This window comes from Bombus terrestris, chromosome 1 (assembly GCF_910591885.1).
Source record: "Bombus terrestris chromosome 1, iyBomTerr1.2, whole genome shotgun sequence".
Lineage (NCBI taxonomy): Eukaryota > Metazoa > Arthropoda > Insecta > Hymenoptera > Apidae > Bombus > Bombus terrestris.
This window is the reverse complement of record NC_063269.1, coordinates 12,620,402-12,642,919: the sequence shown is the minus strand read 5'-3', so window position 1 is coordinate 12,642,919 and position 22,518 is coordinate 12,620,402. Positions and strand designations below refer to the sequence as shown.

Below are 22,518 nucleotides of genomic sequence, written 5' to 3'. Positions count from 1 at the left end.
ATATGATCGAGAAACTGTCTCGAGCCTCTTCGTACATCTGAATCAATTGATTCAGTAATTACTTCACGATCATTTAACCGAGCCAAAATTAATTTCGTTAATTAAAATGCGATGCAGGAGTTCAAAGCATTCCCCAGGAAACATTACGTGTTCGACATTGATCCGGTTTAGTTTGGCGATGCGCCATGTAAGGGACCTTCTATGTAGATATTATCGCGTTACAGTCGGAGCATTCTCGAATATCTGAAACTTTCACCTATATTTTATAATCAATGCTTTATAGTTGCCATTTAATCGATTCATTTAATTAATACACGATATCAAGAAACCTGCAAGCTTCTTCCATTAGAGAAACCTCCACATGGCATCAGTTTGATTTTAAGAAAACAGAGACGATCAAGACACAAAGTAGTATGTATTTGACTCGCTGAACCCATTCAACTTGCAAATGATCGCCAAGTTTCTATCTACTCCCTCGTCAATGATCCTTCTTAACAATTCGTTAATAAAAAATTTAATTAAAACAGACGTAAAGTAACATTCAACGCTCGATGTTAATATTACATCAATATTACCTCCTGCTTTCTTTACGAAAAAGATTCTAGAGAGATGACAATCACACGAAGCAGGCGTTAAAAGTATCCCTAATGCCTCTAATCGAATAAAAGCAATTTAAATTGAGATGCCTATAGATCTTAAATATAACCCTACCGGAAGATCTCGATCGTTTCCTATTCGTACCTGTGCCCGTGATCGGTGGAGACGCCAACTGCGAGCTGCTTATATCCGGTGGTTGTTGATTTTGTTGAGTTTGTTGCTGTGGTTGCGACTGTTGCTGTTGTTGCTGCGGACTATTCGCAGCTACCTGCACGGAACCCGGACTTGCCGCGCTTTCCGCCATTTTATCTTTTTCTTTTTTTTTCCTTACGTTCCTCCTTTCTTCGATTCGCGTTGCGACTTTTTTCCCTCTTTTTCGCATACAGTTGCTCTTTAAACTTCCATTAACGACAGTCGCGACATTTTTCTGGCGTTCGAGAAGAGAAAAACGTGATTCGAACGTGATCGACTGTCACACTGTTCCCGTTTTCGCTCCGAAGCTCGGCGATTCGATGCGACGAGGCGAGTAGATGCTGAACGTATTGGATCAGGCACGTTTCTATCTCGCTCCGCAGGTGGAAAATTGTTACCCTGACTCGTACCTGCGCACAGCTCGCCGCTTCTGCTCGATTAACGAATTTCTTCACACTTTTCGATCATAGATGTATATATATACATATATCGTTTTTTGTAGTTTTCTCTTTACACGTTACAAGATAATACTTTTTTTTTACATATATCTTTTATTCATGTTATCTCGATAGACCTTTTAACAACGCGTCCGTTCGTGTGCTGCCTCTGGTACCTTCTCCTCTCTTATCCTGGTTTATTGCTGATAGACTTTCCCTCTCTTTCAGTCTTGCCTCCCTCGTTTTACGATCAGGCTATCGTTGTCAACGGCCTGAACCAGCACATTACGCTCTTACAAGGAGAAAATTCCTCGACGGTTGCCACGCAATCCCGTTTGACATCAGAGGACATTACGACGGCTTCGAATCGCGATTCAGATGCCATCTCTTCCGCGAACGAGATTAAAGATGCACTGTCAAGGACTGCCCCTGTGTACCGTTCGATCGATCGTACTGTCGACCCGGCAAAAGTTCGACGATTCGATTAGTTTGGCAAGCTAGTCAACGGTATGCGTTAATTCTTCCCGTGGACGCATTCGTGCGATCGAATCAATGGCGGCTGATACGTTAACGAGATCGATGGTGTATCGAGGATGCAAGACATGGAAAGATAATCGGTATACGATCAATTTTTACCGACCTTCGTGTACTTTTCTCGTGTATAGTCGATCATTATCATTCTGTGCTTATTGATCACGATTCGTTCCTTGGACGATGAGATGAGTAAGAAGGGGAGTCTTTTAATCACGATAAATAAAACTTCATAAAAATTTCGAGAAAGACGATGAAATTCGAGTCGAAATTATGTACGAATATCGTTCGCCATTGAAAGAGTTTCTTTTTTCTCTCTTCGATCAGTCGTCGATTTTTGTTAGTCACTTAGATAAAGTTTCGTCTTCGAGCTATATCTTCAGTCCCCTTTTGAAAATGAAAGGGAACAAGGTGAAAAACTAGGAATTTCGGGCACACCCAAGGGAATAACAAGCGAAAAATCGCGAAAAATCAGGAAAGCTTATAAGATACAACAATGTATATGTTTCTTCGTCGATCAGTCGAGAGAAGAGAATAATCTCGAGGCACTGTTTATCGTATCGATCGCAAAACGTTGTCGACCTTCGTTACTTTGTAATGAAAGAGATCGACGTCGATCTTCTTTCACGATAAAGACGAAGGGAAAGGAAGTTGAAACAATTAAGGTACGCGAGATAAATTTGAGAACAAGACACAAGGATTGTAACAACGATTGCGTTACGTGTCCACGATCCACGTATCAATAATCAGTCAATCGAGAAAGGCATAAAATTTAGGCACTCTTCACCTTGTATCAACGATATCTTAATTCAGTTACTTGACTCGATCTACTAGACGATCCAATGAAACTAAAGAACCGCGAGAAACGATCGAGATTAATAATAATATACCCTGAACACGGTAACGTCGGCGATAAATGTTAAAAAAAAAGAAGTAAAAAATCTCCAAAGCGGAGTAACGAATACAGGAAAGATAGAAAAAGGCAAAGGGAATAGAGAGTCTGGAAATTTTTACACCTAGAACGATCAGTCAGAAGTACCGATTGAAAATACTTAGGCACTCGTTTGTCCTTATATACGTTATGTACGTGTATTTACGTATTTGCGTTGTGTACATATGTATGTGTACCGTGTTGATATCGACCCTTTCGTATCCTCGAACGTTACCCCTGTCAGGGGAAACACGAAATGGAATTACGAATACCCCGACGCGGCACGCCAACAAACGCAGGGGAGAAAAGCTGAAATAGGGTGGCGAGGAAAGAAAGACGGCTAGGGTAGTAGGAGTGGAACGGCGAGTCGATAGGTCAGTGGGTCTCGTTCAAAGAACGACTCTCTTCGATTCACCCGCGCGTTCGTACGCGCAGCTACGTCGCCCTCCTGCCTTCTAATGCCCACTTCCTCCACCGGTCGGTGTCCTCTGATGCGTCAATTTACCTAGTCGATTCGATATCTAGTAGTAACAGCAACAGTAGAAAAAAGGAAAAAGAAATGTGGCGGCAGAAACAAGGTGGGGCAACGAGTCGATAGGTCAGTAGGTCTCGTTCAGAGAACTGTTCTTCGAGGGAGTTTCATCCAGTTCGCACTTTCGGTTTCAATGTTTCTGCTCGTTAATCTGGACGCACTAATTGCAGACCCATGCGTCATGAGTTTTCTAATCTTCTTAAAGATATATACGCGTCACTGGCAGGGATAAGACACAATTAACGACGTTAACTCACGAATTTTTCCCGAATAAAAAAAGCACTTTGCACGAACGACTATCAGGTCTGTTTTCTTGTAACTTATAGAACTAATGGCTTGTTGAGGGCTGTGTCCGTTGATAATTGTCTGTATGTTTGACAAAGGTTGAAGTTTGGAGGCGCCCTTAACACTTTTTTGGGGTTGCTGATCCAAATCTCAAGGAACGAGGTGCACGCGTTTATGTGCGACCTTCGCCACGACTAATTCGGTAGCTACGGTCTTCGGTCGATATTCCGTTAACAACCAGCTTCGTCGTTCAACATGACGTCGTGCAACGTAGCGAAACAATTTGATACCCGCGTTCGCGTTTCCTGTTCCTTCACATTTCGCCTCGTCCCGATCGTCCACTCTTCGATCGATTTCCTTCATCGGACTAACGTCCCACGGAGCAAACCACCAATTATCGTTATTTCAACAAGTATTATAATATCACGTAATTTCAATAGTTCTTTGAGGAACACGATAACACGATAGACGATATCAGTCTCAGCTGTAAAATGCGACGAAAGTTCAGTCATCGACTAGACGACGTTTTGCAAGCTTCAAGTATTCACACGAGGGAGCACTGCGAAGGATCATCGCATGCTCGAGCGATGTTTCTTTAATCATTGTCCAATCTCTCGAATCTCGATGAAGGTACCACGACTTACGATCCACCTGATTTCCATAATTTTTAATATCACACGATAGATTTAGTGTCAAGCTCTGCTCCGAGATGAATTTTGGCCAAGGATCACGATACTCGTACACAGAGAACGAGTCAGACCGCCAGTCGGATCCACTTGGCCTCGTGGGCTTTACGTCATTGTCGTCTCCGTCATCCTGGCTCGCTGGTACGTGACCGTTCGTCCCCTCGATTCTGGCAGGAACACAACACGGTACCACGAAAACAACACTTGTAAGAGAACCCACGTCGCAGCTGTCGCGCGTAGATCGCGTCACGAACGGAATCACCCTCGGATGTTTCGAAAAAAAGCTCGTGGTGATGTCGTTTCAGAGCTGAACGTCTCGTTTCGGCTATGCACTTCACGGGGAACCAGTGGCTCGAGCTTAAAGCGACCGTCAGCAGATGGCAGCCAGTGTTGAGCCACCGTTCACTACCACCCCGCCCGGATAACACTGATTCATATATCCATTTCCCTCGTAACTGATTATCCCTCTTGTCAACATTCCTCGTCAACTGATCCGGCCACCGCTCTAATGTACCAACGTCTCACACTTTCTTCCCGTGTTTCGCGACGATTTCTATGGGGTCACATCGCTGATAGAAATTACCCGAAATATATCGAAATGTTCTATCTCCGAGGCCTGTGTAAGAGGGAGAGTTTCATTGGTTCAACACGATTCAGGGATGAGACGCGCACGCGCCACCACTGCGCGCTCTGGCTAGTATTCGTTCGATCCGTTACCAGCTTGTATTCTTCGGTCAGATAGACTCTTCCGTCTTCGAGGCGATAAAGTTACACTCGTATCTCGTATCGTTCCTTCCATTTATGAAGATAATCTAAGTTAATTTTGAGGAATTCTGTTCGATATTCTTCGTTCTTCGAGTGGCGAGGTTGGTTTCTAGTAATTTTACGGGTATAAAACGAAATTCGACGAGAGAGTTGAAAAGAAACGGGTTGTCTGTCGATACGAAGGGTCGTGTCCCTTTAAGGTGAGATTGCCTCTACGATAATATATTTGTCCTGGCCTCGTGTGTGTTTTTTTCGTTCCATTCGGATTGATTCGATGTTCTGGTGGTGGTGTTACAGGTTGCTCAGTTCGCACGTTTCGCTAAACGAATGGAAAAGTACGCGCGACGACGATAGAGAACCTATTTCTAATCCTAACGACAGTTCTGGCTAATGCCATATCTCGATCAACGTAACGATGGGTGAAACAATAGAGAAACTACTTCAAATTTTTAAAAATGTTCCATCAGAGTCGTACCACGATCAGTATGACAGTGACAGAAGCTTGCTTCAAATCCTAAAAAAAAGTATTAGTCAATGTCACGCCTTGATTACTATGATCACGACAGAAAATTAATTTAGGAACCTAACGAGACTATTAATCAATGTCATTCGTTCATTAGAGCGAGAATAACGCGTAACAATAATAAAAATGTTACTTCAAATCCTAAAAATGATAAAATATTAGCCACTGTAAATTCTTAATAGAAAGCATTGCATTCGTTTTTTCTTTCACGATGGAATTTCTTGAAAGTAATTTCCATCGGAAGCCATCGATCGTAACGTCGTAACTGAAATTCGTGTCGACGGCAGTTTTATTATCGGTTACAATTATTTGCACGTAACGCGCGTGCAACGACGCTCATATTCCGTGTTTCATCGTCTCCGTGCCATTGAATTTATCGCTACCGTTATACACCTTTCGACTGGATCCCCGCCTCTCGTCGTGTCCGTTTGAGTTAAAGCGCCGCTCGAACCGAGTACAAGCGAAGACTACACCGAACACTCTCCTCGCTCTCTTCGGGCTCGACACGAGCCGCTGCATTTTCAGAACGGTACTCCTAACTGTATCTTACATACGTATACATGTACATGTGTATATACGTCTGTTTCTACTCACCTGTCGGCATCGCGACCAAGCACCCGCGCATACCGATCGGAGAACAAGGGAAAACAACCGCGTCGATGACCCTAGACGAGATGACGAATTCTTTGAGTAGAACTTATCCATCGGCTCGCATGGAATTCGAGGGAACCGAGCGAATCTTTAATTCACACGTTCCCTTCATACGTTGTATAGATATTGGAACACAATTCTTAACACCTGGATCATTGACAACTAAAGTGTACAGTTTGTATCAAAGAAATTGAAATTGAAATTTTACGAAGAAGATAAAGTTTTATCCATGTTTTTCTATAAAAGTATTATTCAAATCTCCAAAGCTTGCATTGTTATAAATATGTGAAATTTCCGTGAAAAATAATAAACTATACTTTGGTAGACCTAGTACTAAATTCATATCTTATGACATCACGAATTTGATAATGTTTTTGAAAACCATCTTATCTCTTTTGCATGTGCGATTCGACGATTGGAACCTCGTTGTTGGAGAAATTTGATAAATCACAAGTTACAAGCTAGCAGTGTGAGTAAATTAAATTTCCAAAAATCAATTTTATGCGTCATAAATATCATATTTAATGAATTTTAGAGAATTTTAAGAACCGTTTATGGAATACAGAGTACCTCGTAATTTCTTAATATCATTTGCCCCCTAATTATTGTGCCTATCCCTATTATTAACTAAAGAATTTTGACTTTCGCGAAGTACGATGAACTACATTTTCCACTCTCTCTCTCTTTCTTTAAGTCTACGTAAGTAATTTGATATAGAAACACGATCCTTATGTTCGTATCTAATGATACATAACATAAAATGCGATATTGTTTTGAAGACTACGCGATCTGGTGTAAAAGACTTAGTTATTTACGGGGCACAATGAACTCTATTTCCCAACATTCTCCTTCTTCTTCTCGTTATTTTGCGCGGTACGTTATACGTTCTAGTTAAAGCGAATTGAATTTTCCGAGGCCTGATTCAGAAAATCTAAACCGTAGCTAGTCGATAAATATATTCTCTGTACAGTCGGAACATCCTTTTAGGAATCCTTTGTGCGACCAAGATTTTCTCATTACGTCGACCCGGTACTAATTTATTCGTACACGATGGGCAATCACGGAGGAAACGGTTAGTCATCGTTCAACGATCCTTCGTTGAATGAGACGCGAAGAGTCAGCTTTGAAACAAGGTAGAAAACGTTGCATACAATTAAGGAACAATCGGGCATGCATTGAAATAACGATCGAAGATCAAGAGAGAACGGTTTGAACCGTTAATCGTTTTTAGAATCCCGCTTCAATGAGCTACACGAAGCGAAACACGGACCAGAGAGAAACGTCGAAGGAGTGGAGAAAAAAAAGAACGAAAAAAAAGAAGAAGAGAGAGGACATACGATGAAAGGGGGAGAAGTTCTCGGCTGGCTCGAGTCAAACAACGTGTAGCGGATCTTCTACGCGGGTATACACGTAAGTACGTACGTGCGGATCGCGTGTAGGGATACTCACGTAATGTAGGCCCGTTGCCGGAGATACCGTAAGACCTTGCTGTTACGTCACTAGAAGCCGCATGATTAGGAGAAAAAGGATACCGACTAGAAGGGAGAGAAGGAAACGGAAACTCTGTCCTCGGGATGCGCACACTGAGTGCCGCCTGTTCTTGGAAATTCGTCGGTGCAATGTTTCCTTAGCCCTTCAAATCGTTCTTTTTTCTTTTTTCTTTTTACTTTTTCGTTGCTTTTAACCTATTAACCATAAGACGAGTTACTGGGAATATAAATTTCTCTGAATTGTACTCTATTCAAAGACTCTCATGTTTTTTATTTATTGTTTTATTTGTATATTTTGAGGTCCTTAATTATGATGTAGAATATTATTAAATTAATTATAGAATTATAGATCAACCTTATATCATTTGTAAACAGTTTCTCCACGTTTCTAAACGTTAAAATGGTTAATAACCGAAATGGAATAAATAATTTACTTGAAAAATTACAATTTATGATCGTTAAATGGATTGAGAATGGAAGAATTAAGTAGTAACTTTGAATAGATCCTTTTAATAATTTTGAAATAAATGCGAGATTCTCTGTTTTTCGAGATGCAGTTTTCTAGATTTGTTGAGTTTTTCAGGCTTAAAAAATAATCCTATAATGCCAGACCAAGTGGAATCGGAGTTTTTTAATGGCTGCAAAATAGTCTCAATTAACAGAATTACAACAGAACGGTGGTTCCAGGCAGTTTGGGAGGTAGCATGCGGGAATCGAAAGTGATTATGCAGCTGTTCCACGCTGAAATGTTTCTAAAATAAGAGACGTATGTGTGAAGTTATAATTACGTGTCTGTAGAAATTGCTTATAAATTTTTATGTGCGAAATGGGCTAAATGATCTTCAGTTGATCTCTTCGGTCAAACAAATCTAGCCATGCTAAACGAGACAATATGTCACTTTTATACGAACTCTCATACTTGCAAACTTTAATTTTACTCTCATTTTTTGTAATTCTGTAGTATTTTTAACAAACATTCTTTTACCTGATACCTTCTATACGTTGATATTGTGAAATATTTACTTTATCATATCGCTATTTATCGATGTAAATAAATAGAATTTTCACGATGTAACGAAAAGCTGATGAAAACATCTCCAAAAGAAGTTTCATTTCTTTTGACGAAACTGGTAAAAGATGCGTCACGTATTCGTCGGAGATTTCGTAAGAGCCAACGTTTATTTCGTCACGTAAGTACTTACGATGACTGCTGAGTCTTCACGTGAAATCATCAGCCCTTCGAAACTCCCCTCCCTCGTTTTCCTCCTCTTCCACGGAACCTCCGTCACCGACACGGTCTGCGTCCACGTGTTTCTATCTGCGGTCAGTGCACCTTGCTGCACGAACCACGGCCATTTACCGAAGGTCCACGTAACGCGACCGTGCTTAATAATCTTTTCTCCCAAGGATCGTCAACCTTGCCGATGGAGATGGAGAAAACGATAGGGAATAGACGGGATCAAGAGGTTGATACTCAAAGCCCATGGACCTTCTTCAGGGTGTCTAACCGTCTGACAGAGTGATTAATCAAACTAAGCTTTCTTCCATGAGCGTGTTACATAATTTCCTATTAATTTGATAATTACAAGCTACCTCGCTTCCGAAATATGTAGCGCCATTAGATAATTTCAGAGAATATAATTAATCTCTTAATGTTCGAATTTCTTCTTTTTGCTTTTTCGTTTCTTTCTTTCTACTACCGGTAAAGAATGATTAACTATTTTATTGCAGAAAACCATTTATATGAAGAACAGGTGTGATATACATATCTAATTAAAAGTTCATAAATACATGAATCAAACAATATTTTTCGAAACGATGGACGATATTGCGTATGCTTTTTAAGAAGCTGATTTTTATTTAGTTTGAATTTTTCTAATTTTTATTGAAAATCTTTAGATTGTAACATTACTAATCTGAAGTTCGATGAGATACAATTTTCGATATGTATCTCACGTATCCCAACAAAACGTAAGCTCAAATATAAAAAATGCTTACGCACGAAATAAACGATATAAAATAAACGTCTGCAACAATGCAATTGGAGACAGAAGGATGTACGTGAGCATGGATCGTTCATCATCCATCCGGTTTGATATCGCGCCGATGCAAATGTTCATTGGATTTTCGTGTCGATGACACGTGTTAATGGAACGTTTAGCTTGGTACACAATACGGAAGTGCAAAGTGCAGATGAAGTCGCTGAACTTGCACCTCCTCCTTCGTCATTCTTATAAAAGGAACGCTGACCTTTCGTCTTTAAAAATATTACCTCATATTTCTGGAGTCGTGTTTATATTTTCCACGAAAAAATTCTGGATCTATTTTATTTCGAGAAAGGCCATTGAACTCTAAGAAAATATACTCCACTTGAATCCAAATTATATTAGATTATAGCATATGACGTATTCTATTTTCCATCCATCTTCTAAAACTTCTATTTTTATCGGCGAATATTTGTATCTTTGTACATACATCACCGATGGTTATCGCATATCATTTGAATATTAAGAATTTTCTTTTTCATATACAATGGATACAAAAAGCATTTGCAAGTATCCTTCTTTTTTATCAGATTTTACACACTTCATTTTCATAGTAACAAATTCTGGTAATGTGAAATGAAAATACTAAATGATACCTAAATTTAATATGCTTGAACCTAATTAATATGTAAACGCTATAATAAATGATGCGAGAACGTTTTTTATAACCACTGTAGAATTTAATTTATAGAATTTAATATAAATTCTTATGAAGCATAAATCGTCAAACATTGGACACTTCATATATAACCTAATAATAAAATAGCAGTCTATATTTTCATTAACCTATTTTTCGCATCTTTAGGGAAATACAAGAATTCTGTAACTTGAAGTCCAATGACAGATAACCTACTTATGTCATCGCCCTCTTAACCCAGTCCCCTTTTTTCACGCTTACCCTGTCTATCCTAAACGTAACAATTCCATTCTTACGTGTACTACTACGACGTTCGCAAGTCGAGCGTGTCGATCAGTCTTGTCTACTCGCAGGTAAGCACAAATACCGGTAAGACCAGGAAGAGAGTGGATGGTAAATAAGACGAAGGGAAAAGGTGGAGGCCCTAGGAAGACTCAAAGGTTCACGGCCGGGTGGTTGCTTTAAATCAGGCAGGTAAGGTGGTTTGACGGGGAAGAGACATCACTCGCCACGTGGTGGCTCAAAGGTCATTGTCCTGCGGTCGAGCTTCGTCGAGGTGAATCGGCTTGAGAACCAGGTACTTGTTCAAAAGTTCCCGCTCCTTTCGGCGGTCTTTCAATGCTAGACTACAGTCCGTGGACACTCGCTTTTGTTCGTTTACATTGCCATTTATAAACGTATTTCATGAAACGCGACCGGTTTCGATGGACAAAGCGCAGATTCAACTCCTGTCTTTCTGTTTCACGTTACTGAAGAAGTTGCTTACCGATACCGAAGACATTCATTTTAATCTCGAATATATCGATTTGTTGTTAACTAACATTTGACTCTTTCATTCGCGGAAGAAATCGTTTATACACCTCTATGATCAGATATATACAATCATTCACCAAAGTTTTCGTACAGTGTATAAATGATGTGTATATGAAATATTTATTTACTGTTACTCACGTAACAGTAATATTTTCCCCAGCAAAATATGTAACACGTAAGGAGAAAAGATTGTATCTTTTTAGCCTTGTTATTTCAAGTTGTACGTTATATTGTCCTTAAAGTAGCTCTTAATTAATCTTCTTATATATATATAGAATACAGTAAATTTGAAAAGAAGTTTGATGTTTTACAAACACCTTTTGTAACTAACTGTTCATATATATATGTATAGTCATTTTTTCTCTCAATAATGTAAATAACGTTGAAAACATAATTTTTCCAGAGAGTCTGCGCAGTAAAATGAAGGAAGAACCTACACACACGACGATATTCAACTTCAATCGTTCACAGTACTATCTTTGAAGAATCCCTATTTCAACGAATATCTATCACGTTTGTGATATGGAATTAAAAGAAAAATCTACGAAGCACTTTTTTCTCACTGAACCGTGAGATAAGCTAATCGTAACCGCTTCCAAATTCTAACGAAGAGTTAACTCTTGCTTTCGTAGCGGGAATTCCAAGAACTAAACGCCGAATTCCTATCCAATTACGGCGGGCATTATCGGCAAGCTACGGATAGTGGAACAACGCGCGTAGAAAAAGCCAACGTGACTGTAAATTTTTTTACGAACGTGAGAGATAGAGAGGGCAGCGGGCTGTGAGTTTCGGCCCTGGCGAGGACGAACAAGCCGAACGAGCGAGCGAACGAGCGTGTAGCACCTGCGGTCGACGACCCTTGCGGTGCTATCGAATACCTGCCGACACGAAGCGACGATCCGCTCGTTTGCTCGCTCGCGATCGCCTCACTCTTTTGGTGGCCCGTTCAATACTTCGCTCGTGAAGTCGATTAAATCGGAGAAAAAAGCATACACACATATTGAAGTTCGCGAAACGATCGTGCAGATCGATTGAAGACCACACGGGATAAACGCGATAAGTTCGTTTTTGTCTACTTCCTGATTTTTATGTTACTTCGTCGTTGCAACGAAGTATTTCAGTACAATATACTTGAAAGGCGGAACCGACTTGTTACGTAACACTGGAATATATATGTAAATTTTATATATTAATAATAAATATATATATAAACTTTGTAACACTGGAATTATCGAACCTGCTACAATTATTGGAAAAATGCAATTAATGGAAAGATGCTTTTGATAAAATTAGTTCTGCCATTTATTCAAATAGGAACATAATTAGGAAGGCACAAATCCACAACGTGTTGTGTAGACCTATTATATAATTAATACTTATATTATGACAATCGAATGTTTTAAACATCTTTTTGAAATATTCAAGAAGTTGAAGAAACGTAGCAGTAGTTCATCTCAAAAACTAATTACAAGACGGGATTAGTTGGTAGTATCCTGTTTAGTTTTAAAATCGTTCTCCTATAAAACACAGAAAGCTCGATTTATCTCATATTTCTCTGCCGTGGTCTTAAATCTTAATCGAATAATAGGATATAACGTATAATTTACTTGAACAAACTGTTATGGCAGGACTTATTGCATAAAATGATAAAAATGGCAAAGAAATTTTTCGAGGCAACTCGACTTTTATCAAAATAGACATATTATAATACATTTCCATCTATCAAGATTATCAAAGAAGTGTATTTAATGTGTAATTAAAATCTTCGAAGTACTTGTATAATTATTCTCAAAGGGAAAAACATATGCGCGTTCTTATTAATGAAATGTGATTATTTCGGTAAAAAATGGAGTAATTTATTTTAACCAACTGGACTAGTTCAGATATGTTGATTAAAGGTTTGCGATGGTTTGGAATACACCGAAGAATCTTGTGCGTTAACGCGTAAACAGATCCGGTGAAATCGGACTTGTTCTCGATTACGCGCGTTACCTCGTTGATGCGCAATTAAGTTGCATCAATTTTGAATTAGAAAACGTTCCAGCGTCTGCTGATTCCTGTTCAAGCGATATTTCAAAGACACACACATGCGTGCTTTTACAGGAAAAGAGGAACGACAGTGGAAAAATGAGAATTTTTCATCACCTACGAACCTCGTGGTATGAAATTCAATGATGCAGAATCTGCGTGAAAGACGAAGATTTAAACAGGTATTTGATGAAACTTCTTAAAACTGTCGAGAGTTTTCAACGCGCTTGGCAAGCTGACACGAGTGGACTTGAATTTACGAACAAGTCCTGGCCAAGATTTTCGCCTGGAAAATTGTCAATCCCATCTTCCGGCATTCTGACTGCGAATCATATTTGCATCGAAAAAAATCTTACTTCATCGCCCTGCCAATAATTTTGTTACGGAATGTTTACCCTAGGATAGCAAATAAATTCTGGAAACTTCACCCGACTGTTGCCAACATACACGTATACAGTGTATACACACGGTTCGGTTCAACGAACTCCCACACGATCTTCTCTCCTCGGAGAGATTCAAGAAGTTGAATTAATACCAAACGAAAACCTTGAAAACGCGTCGACTCGTCGTAAGTGAGCTACGATCAAGATTAAATGCATATAATAGTGTGTCCCGCATAGTTAAAACCGGGATGATTTAAAGCCATAGAGGAATAGGCTAGAGCGGAAGAGTTCTCTAAACTGCCAACGGCAGAAAGCAACGGATGACTTATTTCACAGTTAAAATAGTTAAACAAGCCGGGGATAATTGAGGCGACAATTGTATTTGTTCGTGACAACGAGCTTCGTAAGAATAATCTTTAGCATTTTACGTAGCGATCTTACATGGTGATCTCAGTCCTTCAACTAGTCGACGACCATCACATGTTTAGATCGTTGAACCTGTGTTAAACCTTTCCCTTGCTCTCAAGTTCAAAAACCCGCGTTAATCTTCGAGTAAGCGGATTATTTTTGTCAGGTGAATCACGACCGAGGTATGACTATCGCATGACAAAACGCAATCCTTGTATTAAAAGAGAAAAACGAAGGAATGTGAAATATTCGTCATCCACTCTTTTATGTTCATATTTCAAACGTGCTACAATAAACTGCCCTTTGAAGTATTTTATCCATCCTTTTAAGACAAATTTAATTATGACCAAAAAAAGATAATTGCCTTTTTACCTTTCTGTTTCGTTTATTTAAAATATATTTATCAGTATGGGATACGACAGAGAATATTTGAAAATATTTTCCAATTTCGATGTTTTTAAAATAACATCTATTATATTAAAGTAACCAACCATCGTATTTTTGTATTTTGTGTATGCGCCATTGAATTAAACAAAAATTAAACATACGCACATATGCCAATATTCATTAAAAATTTTATTTACCATGTGAATATTTTCAACCAATAACCCAGATTTTTCTATGTCAATAATAAATTAAATGAACCAGATTCTGAACAACGTTTCGACGCTACAGTACGAATCCTCGTGGACGTTTTGATCTTATGCTACAATTAAACAAAAATTTAATGTACACCGACGATAACGTGAATGATAGCAATGAAAAAAAAACACAATCTGATAACATAGACAAAAAATAAAAACAAACATAGACTAAATGAACTAAACTCCTAATTGAATTTCTGTTTTAAGCCTAGAAGAAAGGATCTTCGGATTAAGGAAACGAACGTTTAGCATCGATCAAGCTCGGCTAGATCGTTGAACCTAAACTCGACCTTTCTTTCCGCTCTCGCTTAACCGAATCGATATTCAAGGAGAACCTTGAAAAGACCCTACTACATTACCTTCACTCGGCCAGCCCGGTATCGAGAGTAGTATAGAGAGACTTCTAAGACTTAGAGGTGTCGGAAGAGGCATGGTCCACGGCCAGGAAGAGAACAGTGGGGAGTATCTGTAGGGGGAGTAGGAAGAGAACAGAGGGGGAGTAATAAGAAACAGCTGGTGGGTTGAACGAGCCTCGAGTTCAATGACTGGAGAACGAAGGAGCAAACCGAGTTTCGAGATAGGTAGGTAGGTAGGTAGGTAGGTAGATAGGTAGGCAAACGGAGAGTCACGTTTACTTGCGTAGACGCACGCGGATGCGGTTGTATGCGTGTTAAAAACGATCGTCTCGATGTATCATGTGTATGGATATATAAACGTATATTTGTCATTGATTAGGGATTGATTGATTGTTGGACGTAATATTTTTTCGTGGAATTAAAGGATGTGTAGGAAGAATTATGGTAATCGTTATAATGAACAAACTCCTCGAAAAATAAGTTAACATTTAAACGCTTGACAGGAACGTCAACTTGTCTTAATTTGTCTTAACTTTGCCTCCCAAAGCGATTGCAATATATTTATTGATTAAAAATCTCTATTTGGACAATTGTCTGTGTTTGATACAATATATTTCAATTAACGAATGAAAGAATCTATAATAATTTTATTCTTGATGATCATTATAACTATGTGTAGTAGAAAATTATGACACAATGAAATTGATCTCTAGGAGATAATATATGATAATAAAATTGGCATTTATAATCGTTAAAGATTTATAAACATCTTGTTGTTTGAAAAACTCTACTGATTTAAGTTCCAAAATATGTAATAAGGAAGATTGCACATTTGAAGAATCAAACACTATTTCTACGAATCTATCAAAATATATGATATATATAGAATATATCAAAATATATGAATATTTAAATATATAAAATATTATATTATAAATATAAAATATTTGAATATTTATAAGTAACAGTATATAACTACATATCAATTAAACATATACCTATATACTAAACAGTATAGGTATATGTGTAACGTATAGATTGAAGCAACGTCCCCGAATGCAATTCCGAGTTTCGGAATCCGCTATGACTCACGATTTTCCTGATTGGGCTCATCGCGTGGATCGTTTTACGCTGACACGGAACCGAAATTACCGTTGGCTGCGCAAGATGATCGAGCTCGCGTTCGCGCGCGGCATTTTGCATCGAGCCATGGAACGAGCTCGCGTCAGCAAGCTTCAGATCTTTGTCTCCTCACCGTGGAATGCCCTCGCGCGAGAAGTCAGATGTCTTTGTTTCCACAGTAAGATTGTATATCGAGATATTAGCCCCCTCTCGAACTCGACTTTTTCAACCGTTGCTCGGGCTGAACGAATACATACGATATTCTTGAGACAGTTGAGCGCTGTTACTATGAGGAATTAGAATTACGAACTTGGACTCTGTGGGATTAAAATACAAAGGATCCAGATAATATTACTATCAAGAACTCCTGGGGATAATATAGATCTGTAAATTAGTTACAAAGAAAATATGGAAAGATTGCTGTGTGTATTTCAGAAAATGTGAAAAATCGTTTAAATAGAATGCCTCGGAAAAACTTTTTTAACGATATTTGTATTGAGGAGGAAAGGTATAATCTACTGTCTCATCTCAAAATACAAGTATAAGACTGAGAAGATAATTCTAAATGAACATTTAAATAAACTATCAAGTATCGATCTCCAAGACAAGATATCAATAGTTTCAGCTTCTTCGAGTTCTACCAGTGAGAAAAGTTTTATCGAAAAATTATAGTTACACGTCTTTCCGTGATATTTATTTTGAGGAACAGTAATTTTAATTTTAGCTGGGTGGAAGTTAAGAAAATGTTGATTGAAAGTATCGTGATGATTTCGTCATCGACGTCGATAACACCATTGTATGCATGATCAAGAGAGGGTGGGGACAGTTAAAATTCGATGTAAGACATTTACGAACGGTCGCTTCGATCATGGCTCTGTCATAACGGTACCTTGAAACGTAATTTGGGTAGAGCCACCCATCGACTTATACCAACTTTGGTTCATTGCCTACTATCTGCCTTCCTGTTTGTTCATCGACACAATTGATTTCTTTCAAATACTTTTTTGTCCAAGGCGGTCACGTCAAACCAGGCTTATTTTTACAAACTTGTATTTGCATAAGAACGACAACTGGTTAAATTTATAATCGATGCGATTTGGAGATGTAGACCGTTTAAGCAACAAATAATTGAACCACATATAGCTTTGTAATCTTTACACCTGTTTCAAGCATGTACATTACGAAGACAAAACATAAACTGTAAACGCGAATTTATTTAAAAGCAAAGGAAAAGAATATAAACAAAGAAGTTGTTTTCACTAAACCTACCGATACTTATTGTATACCTATTCCTACCGTGGTCGATCAATATATTACTTGACAATTATATACATTTTCATACATATGAGTCCAAACTTGTATTTGTTGATATTTTTGGTACATTTTCTTCTCTAGCTAACTGGAATAAAAATTCCTGCCTTGACATTTTTTCCCTGGTGTAACTTTATACAAAACCCAGGCATTTATTTCTGCTAGGTCTAGAATATTGAAAAACACCTGGAGGGGCCACTTACAAGATTTCGACTTGATACTGTATTTTCTTACCATTTGGTTATTTCTTTTGAGTTGGCTATGCCACATTGAGATAGCTTTTCTTTTATACTGATTGTATATAACAGATGGGGCAGGTTACATATAACTGTTCTGTTTTTGCGACCAGGTTTTCAGGACAGACTTAAATTTAAGTTACAAGTGTAAACCTAAAAAAATGTAATATTGCATGACTATGTCGTACCATCATGTATCGGTACTTTTGCCTGAACCACCTCACAACCGAATTCATCGTTTATTATGGAAAATACACATATGTAATACACAAATTCTGGCCAATAAACACTATAAAAAAACAGGTTACATATATTTCTTGAAAAAAAGTAAAACGAGAAGTAAATACTGAAAAATACATATTATGCATATTTTAAGAAAAGCTGTATAGTTTGATGCCGATGAGATAATGTTTAAATATGTAAAAGTTGTACAAAAGTCGGAAGACGGTCAAATTGACCGATGGTGGTAGATTTAGTGATAAGAGCTTCACTCGATAAAATTAACCGTTTCAACTGGATGCACAATATAGACATACACAAATGTACAGTTGAACCTATTCAAGCAAAATACAGTACAAACAGAGATGCTTGTAGATATACGATCATCTATTATACATTTAATTGTTATTACTGTTTCTTGGAGGCATTAAATTATAGTATTTTTCTTATACTTTTGAGAAAAAATGGTATTTTGCAAATCCATTAGTAAATAAATAGTTACTGTTACTTAAAATAATTTAGTAATATTATTGCATATAAATCACCTAATCAAATACATATGTACAAAGAAAAGTTCTCATCACACTAAAAGCTTAATTTTCAAAAATTGCTGTCCACTGAAAAGGTTAAAATTGCAAGAAAAAGGCGGCTGTGACAGGGCTCCTACGGGATTCGGAATTCAGATTGTTGCACTCCAGACGACCTACCTACTAGTGAAACACGCCACAACCAATGTAACTCACGTCTACGTAAATGAGTTCGTTCACGTTCGAGGTAACCGCCTAGCTATCGACATGTGTAACCAGCGTACGTGAATACCATTGATGGTCCCAAAGTCAAGAACCACGGTAGGCTCACTCACGTATCTTGCGTAATGTCTTACGAGAATTCATAAAGCCGTATCCCACGTAACAGAGTTTCTACGTGACCCATTCCGCCGGCAAAGAAGAAATAATAGCACCCAACATGTGCAAGTTTATCTTCGCATCTTAAATAACTGGGGAAACTTCTGTCGTTAACCCTTTCAGTAATGAATTTTCCGGACATTAATGATTACTACATACGATTTGCTATGGCCATCACGGCAAGCATAAAATTGCGAGGACTATATAAAATACCAATTAGTTGCTAATGTTTGCGGTATCATCATCATTCTCTATATTGTAATTTATAAAATTGATCAGTATATCTAGCATTTATACTATGAGCATCTATACTCTGCGTGTACTTTAAAATGACTACTTCTTTCACCTATACTTTTTTCATCATTTAGAACCTAAGACGTAACATATGCATGAAGAACAACGAATGTGTATAAAGGTGAACTTCCACTTAACAAGCATCGCCTATTAAACGACAGGTACAACCACCTCTTATCTCGTAACTTAGACCACGAAAAATTTTCGTGTAATACGGAAACGAGAATCACACGAAGGCGAGCAACGTTATCGAGGTACCAGCAGTTCGTCAGGTCCGCGTTTATGTAAATGATGCGGCAGGCAAAGGCACTTTAGTCACCGGAATCCGGACTTGACCGGCCGTACCATCGCGGGTACCACGAAAGTACCTGGTGGCCCGTGAGAGAGCCAACGAATGCGTGTATGTAGAGGAAGCATACAGAAGGCCGGTGTGCGTGAACCGGGCCCGTGTGTTATGCCGTGCGTGTATACGCCAGGTTCAACGACCTTAGCTTTTGTTCGTGTCCCAAGTGGCAAGCCCCGTCGACAGTGGGCGCCGGCTCCCGAGGTCCGAAGCTCGCGTCACAAACTAAAATCCACTGCCGACCGTCCGGTTAGGTAATCGATCGCAATGCCCTTACGTTTACCAAGGTCTTTGCCACCTGTCACAGGAAGAGTATCTCGCTTTCCTACCTGCTTTTCCCCCTTCCCTCGTTCCATTCGCCACAGTTCCTCTTTCTCTTTCTATCTCTGTGCCTCTCTTTTTCTTATTCTTTATCCCCTACTATGTACTTTACAGCTGTCTCTTTCTCTCTATTTCCCTCTAGAGACACTCTGTCTCATTTCTTCTATTTTGCCAGATAGATTTCACGATAATAGGGATTTCGCGAGATGCGCTGGGTTTTAAAAATTCGTGGTCACACTTGGCACTCGCTGTATACTTCCTTGGTTTGCTCCGATCGATCGGAAAGGTCGATGATCTCGCGGTTACGCGTTCACGAAGGTCGTTGAATAATTCGTACAGCCGTCTACGTCGATCCTGGCGATTTAATTTTTCAACTTCGCTGTGTCCTCGCTGCTTATCCTTCGTGGAAACTTGCGAGTTTGCTCCTAACTTTCAAGGTAATCGCGTGGTAATTGATTTCAGAAAATTCTGCCAACTTTCAATTTCCCTTGGCTCCCTTTTCTTTTTATAGCTTTGGGACAGTGATCGAGGCTAGGAAATGCAAATCGTTCTTGAAATGCACCATGCTATGTATTGCATGTAACGACGTTGTCGTTGGGTTATCGACGAATTGAGATTGATAAGAAAATTACAGCGATGATAAGAATCTTGAAATCAAAGAGAATCTTCAAAAGCAGAAGGCGATGAAGGTAGAAGATATAGAAAAGGAATATGAGATGATAACTACACGTCTAGGAACCAGAAGTACCTCGCTGACTGACCTGTGTTCGTTGTCAGTGTGTTACTGACCTCGAGTGACCCTGCTATCACGACCGTAACTCCGCGTACTGTTAGCTTCCACAAATATATTTATTTCTTCGGTCAATACTCCGCCTAAGCTGCAGCTTTGCTCTTCCTTAAAACGTCACATTCATTTGCAATTTCGATCAAACTTCTTCCATATTTTTGATAAATTGATGTGAATATATTGATGTGAACAATTTCATTTTATTCAGTTTCCGTGTAGTCAGGTAATAAACGATATACTTTATGAATTAAAAAATAATAGGAAATTGATTTGTTTGTAAGTTCGAACAATTTGTTTAAAAATATCTATAGTTAGAGAATGATATTAAATAATTGAATGTGTAATTGATCATAGGTAAGTAGATTTATTCGAAAGTACAGGTAGGCGAGTTGGATTCACGTCTAATCGTCAGTGTGTTACTGACCTCAAGTGACCCTGCCATCGTGGCCACAACACCGCGTACTGTTACCCCGTGCAAATGCATTTGCTACTCGTGCCGCGTGACGAACATTTCGATCTAAACCGTACGGAATAAAGATCGATCGTTCTTTTTTTAGACACACTGACGAAATCGAGTATCGGAGTAATCGGAATTAAATCGAAGGTGTTGTATCAATTTGTGTCAGAGAAAAAAAATCAGAGAAAACGCGTCTCGCTCGTGTGTGATTATGTGCACGATATGTATAATAATATGGTGGGATTCTATTTATCTAAAATATTATAGTAGGGGAACCAACAGTTCACATAACTGGTTCGGTCGTATGATAGGAGTTCGGTAATTCTTCCCATTATCTATGATTTTTCAAATAATCAGAACTTAACTTCAGATAAGTAGATTTAGGAGTTTAGTTAAAATTTAAATTTAATCAAAATTTCGTCCCAATAAATGCAATTCGATTGTAATGATAATTAACTACTGCTACTAGAAGCGAAGAAAAATAAAGTCACAGAAGAAGAAAAAGAAAATTGACATTTCTGAAAAGCAGGATGCCAAATTTTGTTCGTTGACTCACCTCTTATGGTGCTAGGCATCTTGTCCGAGTTCACATATCCTGATATCCAAAACGATATATCTCCGATTCACAGATCGATCCGTTTTGCCCACTATTTTGCACTAAATTGATCAATCACAATCTAATCAACGAAACCTCGTGTTTCTCTGTTTTCGACACTGAATCAAATAGCACCCTTACACCCTCACCGCGATGCGTCTTCATTCACCTTGCGTTACCTAATGTCAGACGATGAGCTTCCAACGCATTACGACGCCAATCGCTGTTATTTTCACACATCCGTAGCTATTGCAAGTGTCAAACACGCTCACCACAAATCCTTGTCCATCGATCGGCGATCTCAACGTTTCTTTTTATATTCATACGTCCAAATTTATTTGTACCACGTTTTCTCTCTCTGCTTCATACGATACGAATTTTAATGAGATTACTTCACACTGCTCGATCTTCCTGCAAGTTACGACAAGATAAGTTTGAACCGCGAAAGATGTTGTAGAAGATCCAACAGTTTGACAAGATGGGTTTTAATCTTCAATCGTACACTTCGATTCAAAACTTTTGCACTGATGTATCGAACAAACCACCTTGATAGAGATACAAATATCCAGATAACGAAACCTTTCAAATAACAGGATTCGAAGATTTCTCGTCCTTCATCTCCTTAATCAGGAACAAAGGAAACCGTCGGTAACCGTTGTCGTGGTCGTCGTCGCCCTTCGCGGATGCAACTGGTCACCAACAACAATGGCGGCGGCGGCTTCGACAATGGTACCAAAAACTTGCTATGAGTTGACCACAGAATTACGATCTGTGTTAAACGGTAAATGGTAGCTGGTGTTGTCAACGACGCGTAGCGAATCCAGGTAAGACAGGCTATTATCCAGACAACGAAGATTACAGCAGGATTGCCGTTGTTATCAACCGGAACAATGGTCGTGAAAAATCAACCAGGGTAGTTGACAGTAGCTCCACACACCAAGAAATCCCCAGACACCGCTTCATTAACAGGAAACACGCTCTATATTATTTTGTT

The 22,518-nt window shown here is 38.8% G+C and overlaps 1 protein-coding gene and 1 long non-coding RNA gene across 13 annotated transcripts in view; one reads left to right on the top strand and one right to left on the bottom strand.

Moving 5' to 3' along the window:
* LOC100643231 (probable nuclear hormone receptor HR3) overlaps positions 1-21,519 on the bottom strand; it is a 135,699-nt gene extending 114,180 nt beyond the window's left edge. For 4 of the 7 annotated variants that reach the window (XM_020868394.2, XM_048407703.1, XM_048407712.1 and 1 more), the window contains exon 1: positions 712-4,794. In XM_020868394.2, coding sequence (XP_020724053.2) covers positions 712-979 — 268 coding nt within the window. In that variant the 5' untranslated portion in view covers positions 980-4,794. Of the gene's footprint in view, positions 1-711; positions 4,795-21,485 lie in introns of those variants that run through there. The other 3 variants (XM_048407726.1, XM_048407714.1, XM_048407730.1) reach the window with 3 other exon arrangements.
* LOC100643435 lies at positions 4,910-12,335 on the top strand. Of its 6 annotated transcripts, none has more exons than XR_007224826.1 (5): positions 4,910-5,156; positions 5,254-6,599; positions 7,118-7,263; positions 7,362-10,879; positions 11,519-12,335. It is a non-coding gene; the product is annotated as an uncharacterized LOC100643435 (long non-coding RNA). The 6 variants fall into 6 exon arrangements; XR_131813.4 differs by having other exon boundaries at positions 4,921-5,156; positions 7,362-7,540; positions 8,204-12,335; XR_007224828.1 differs by having other exon boundaries at positions 4,921-5,156; positions 7,362-7,540; positions 7,634-12,335.
* Positions 21,520-22,518: the final 999 nt, after the last annotated feature.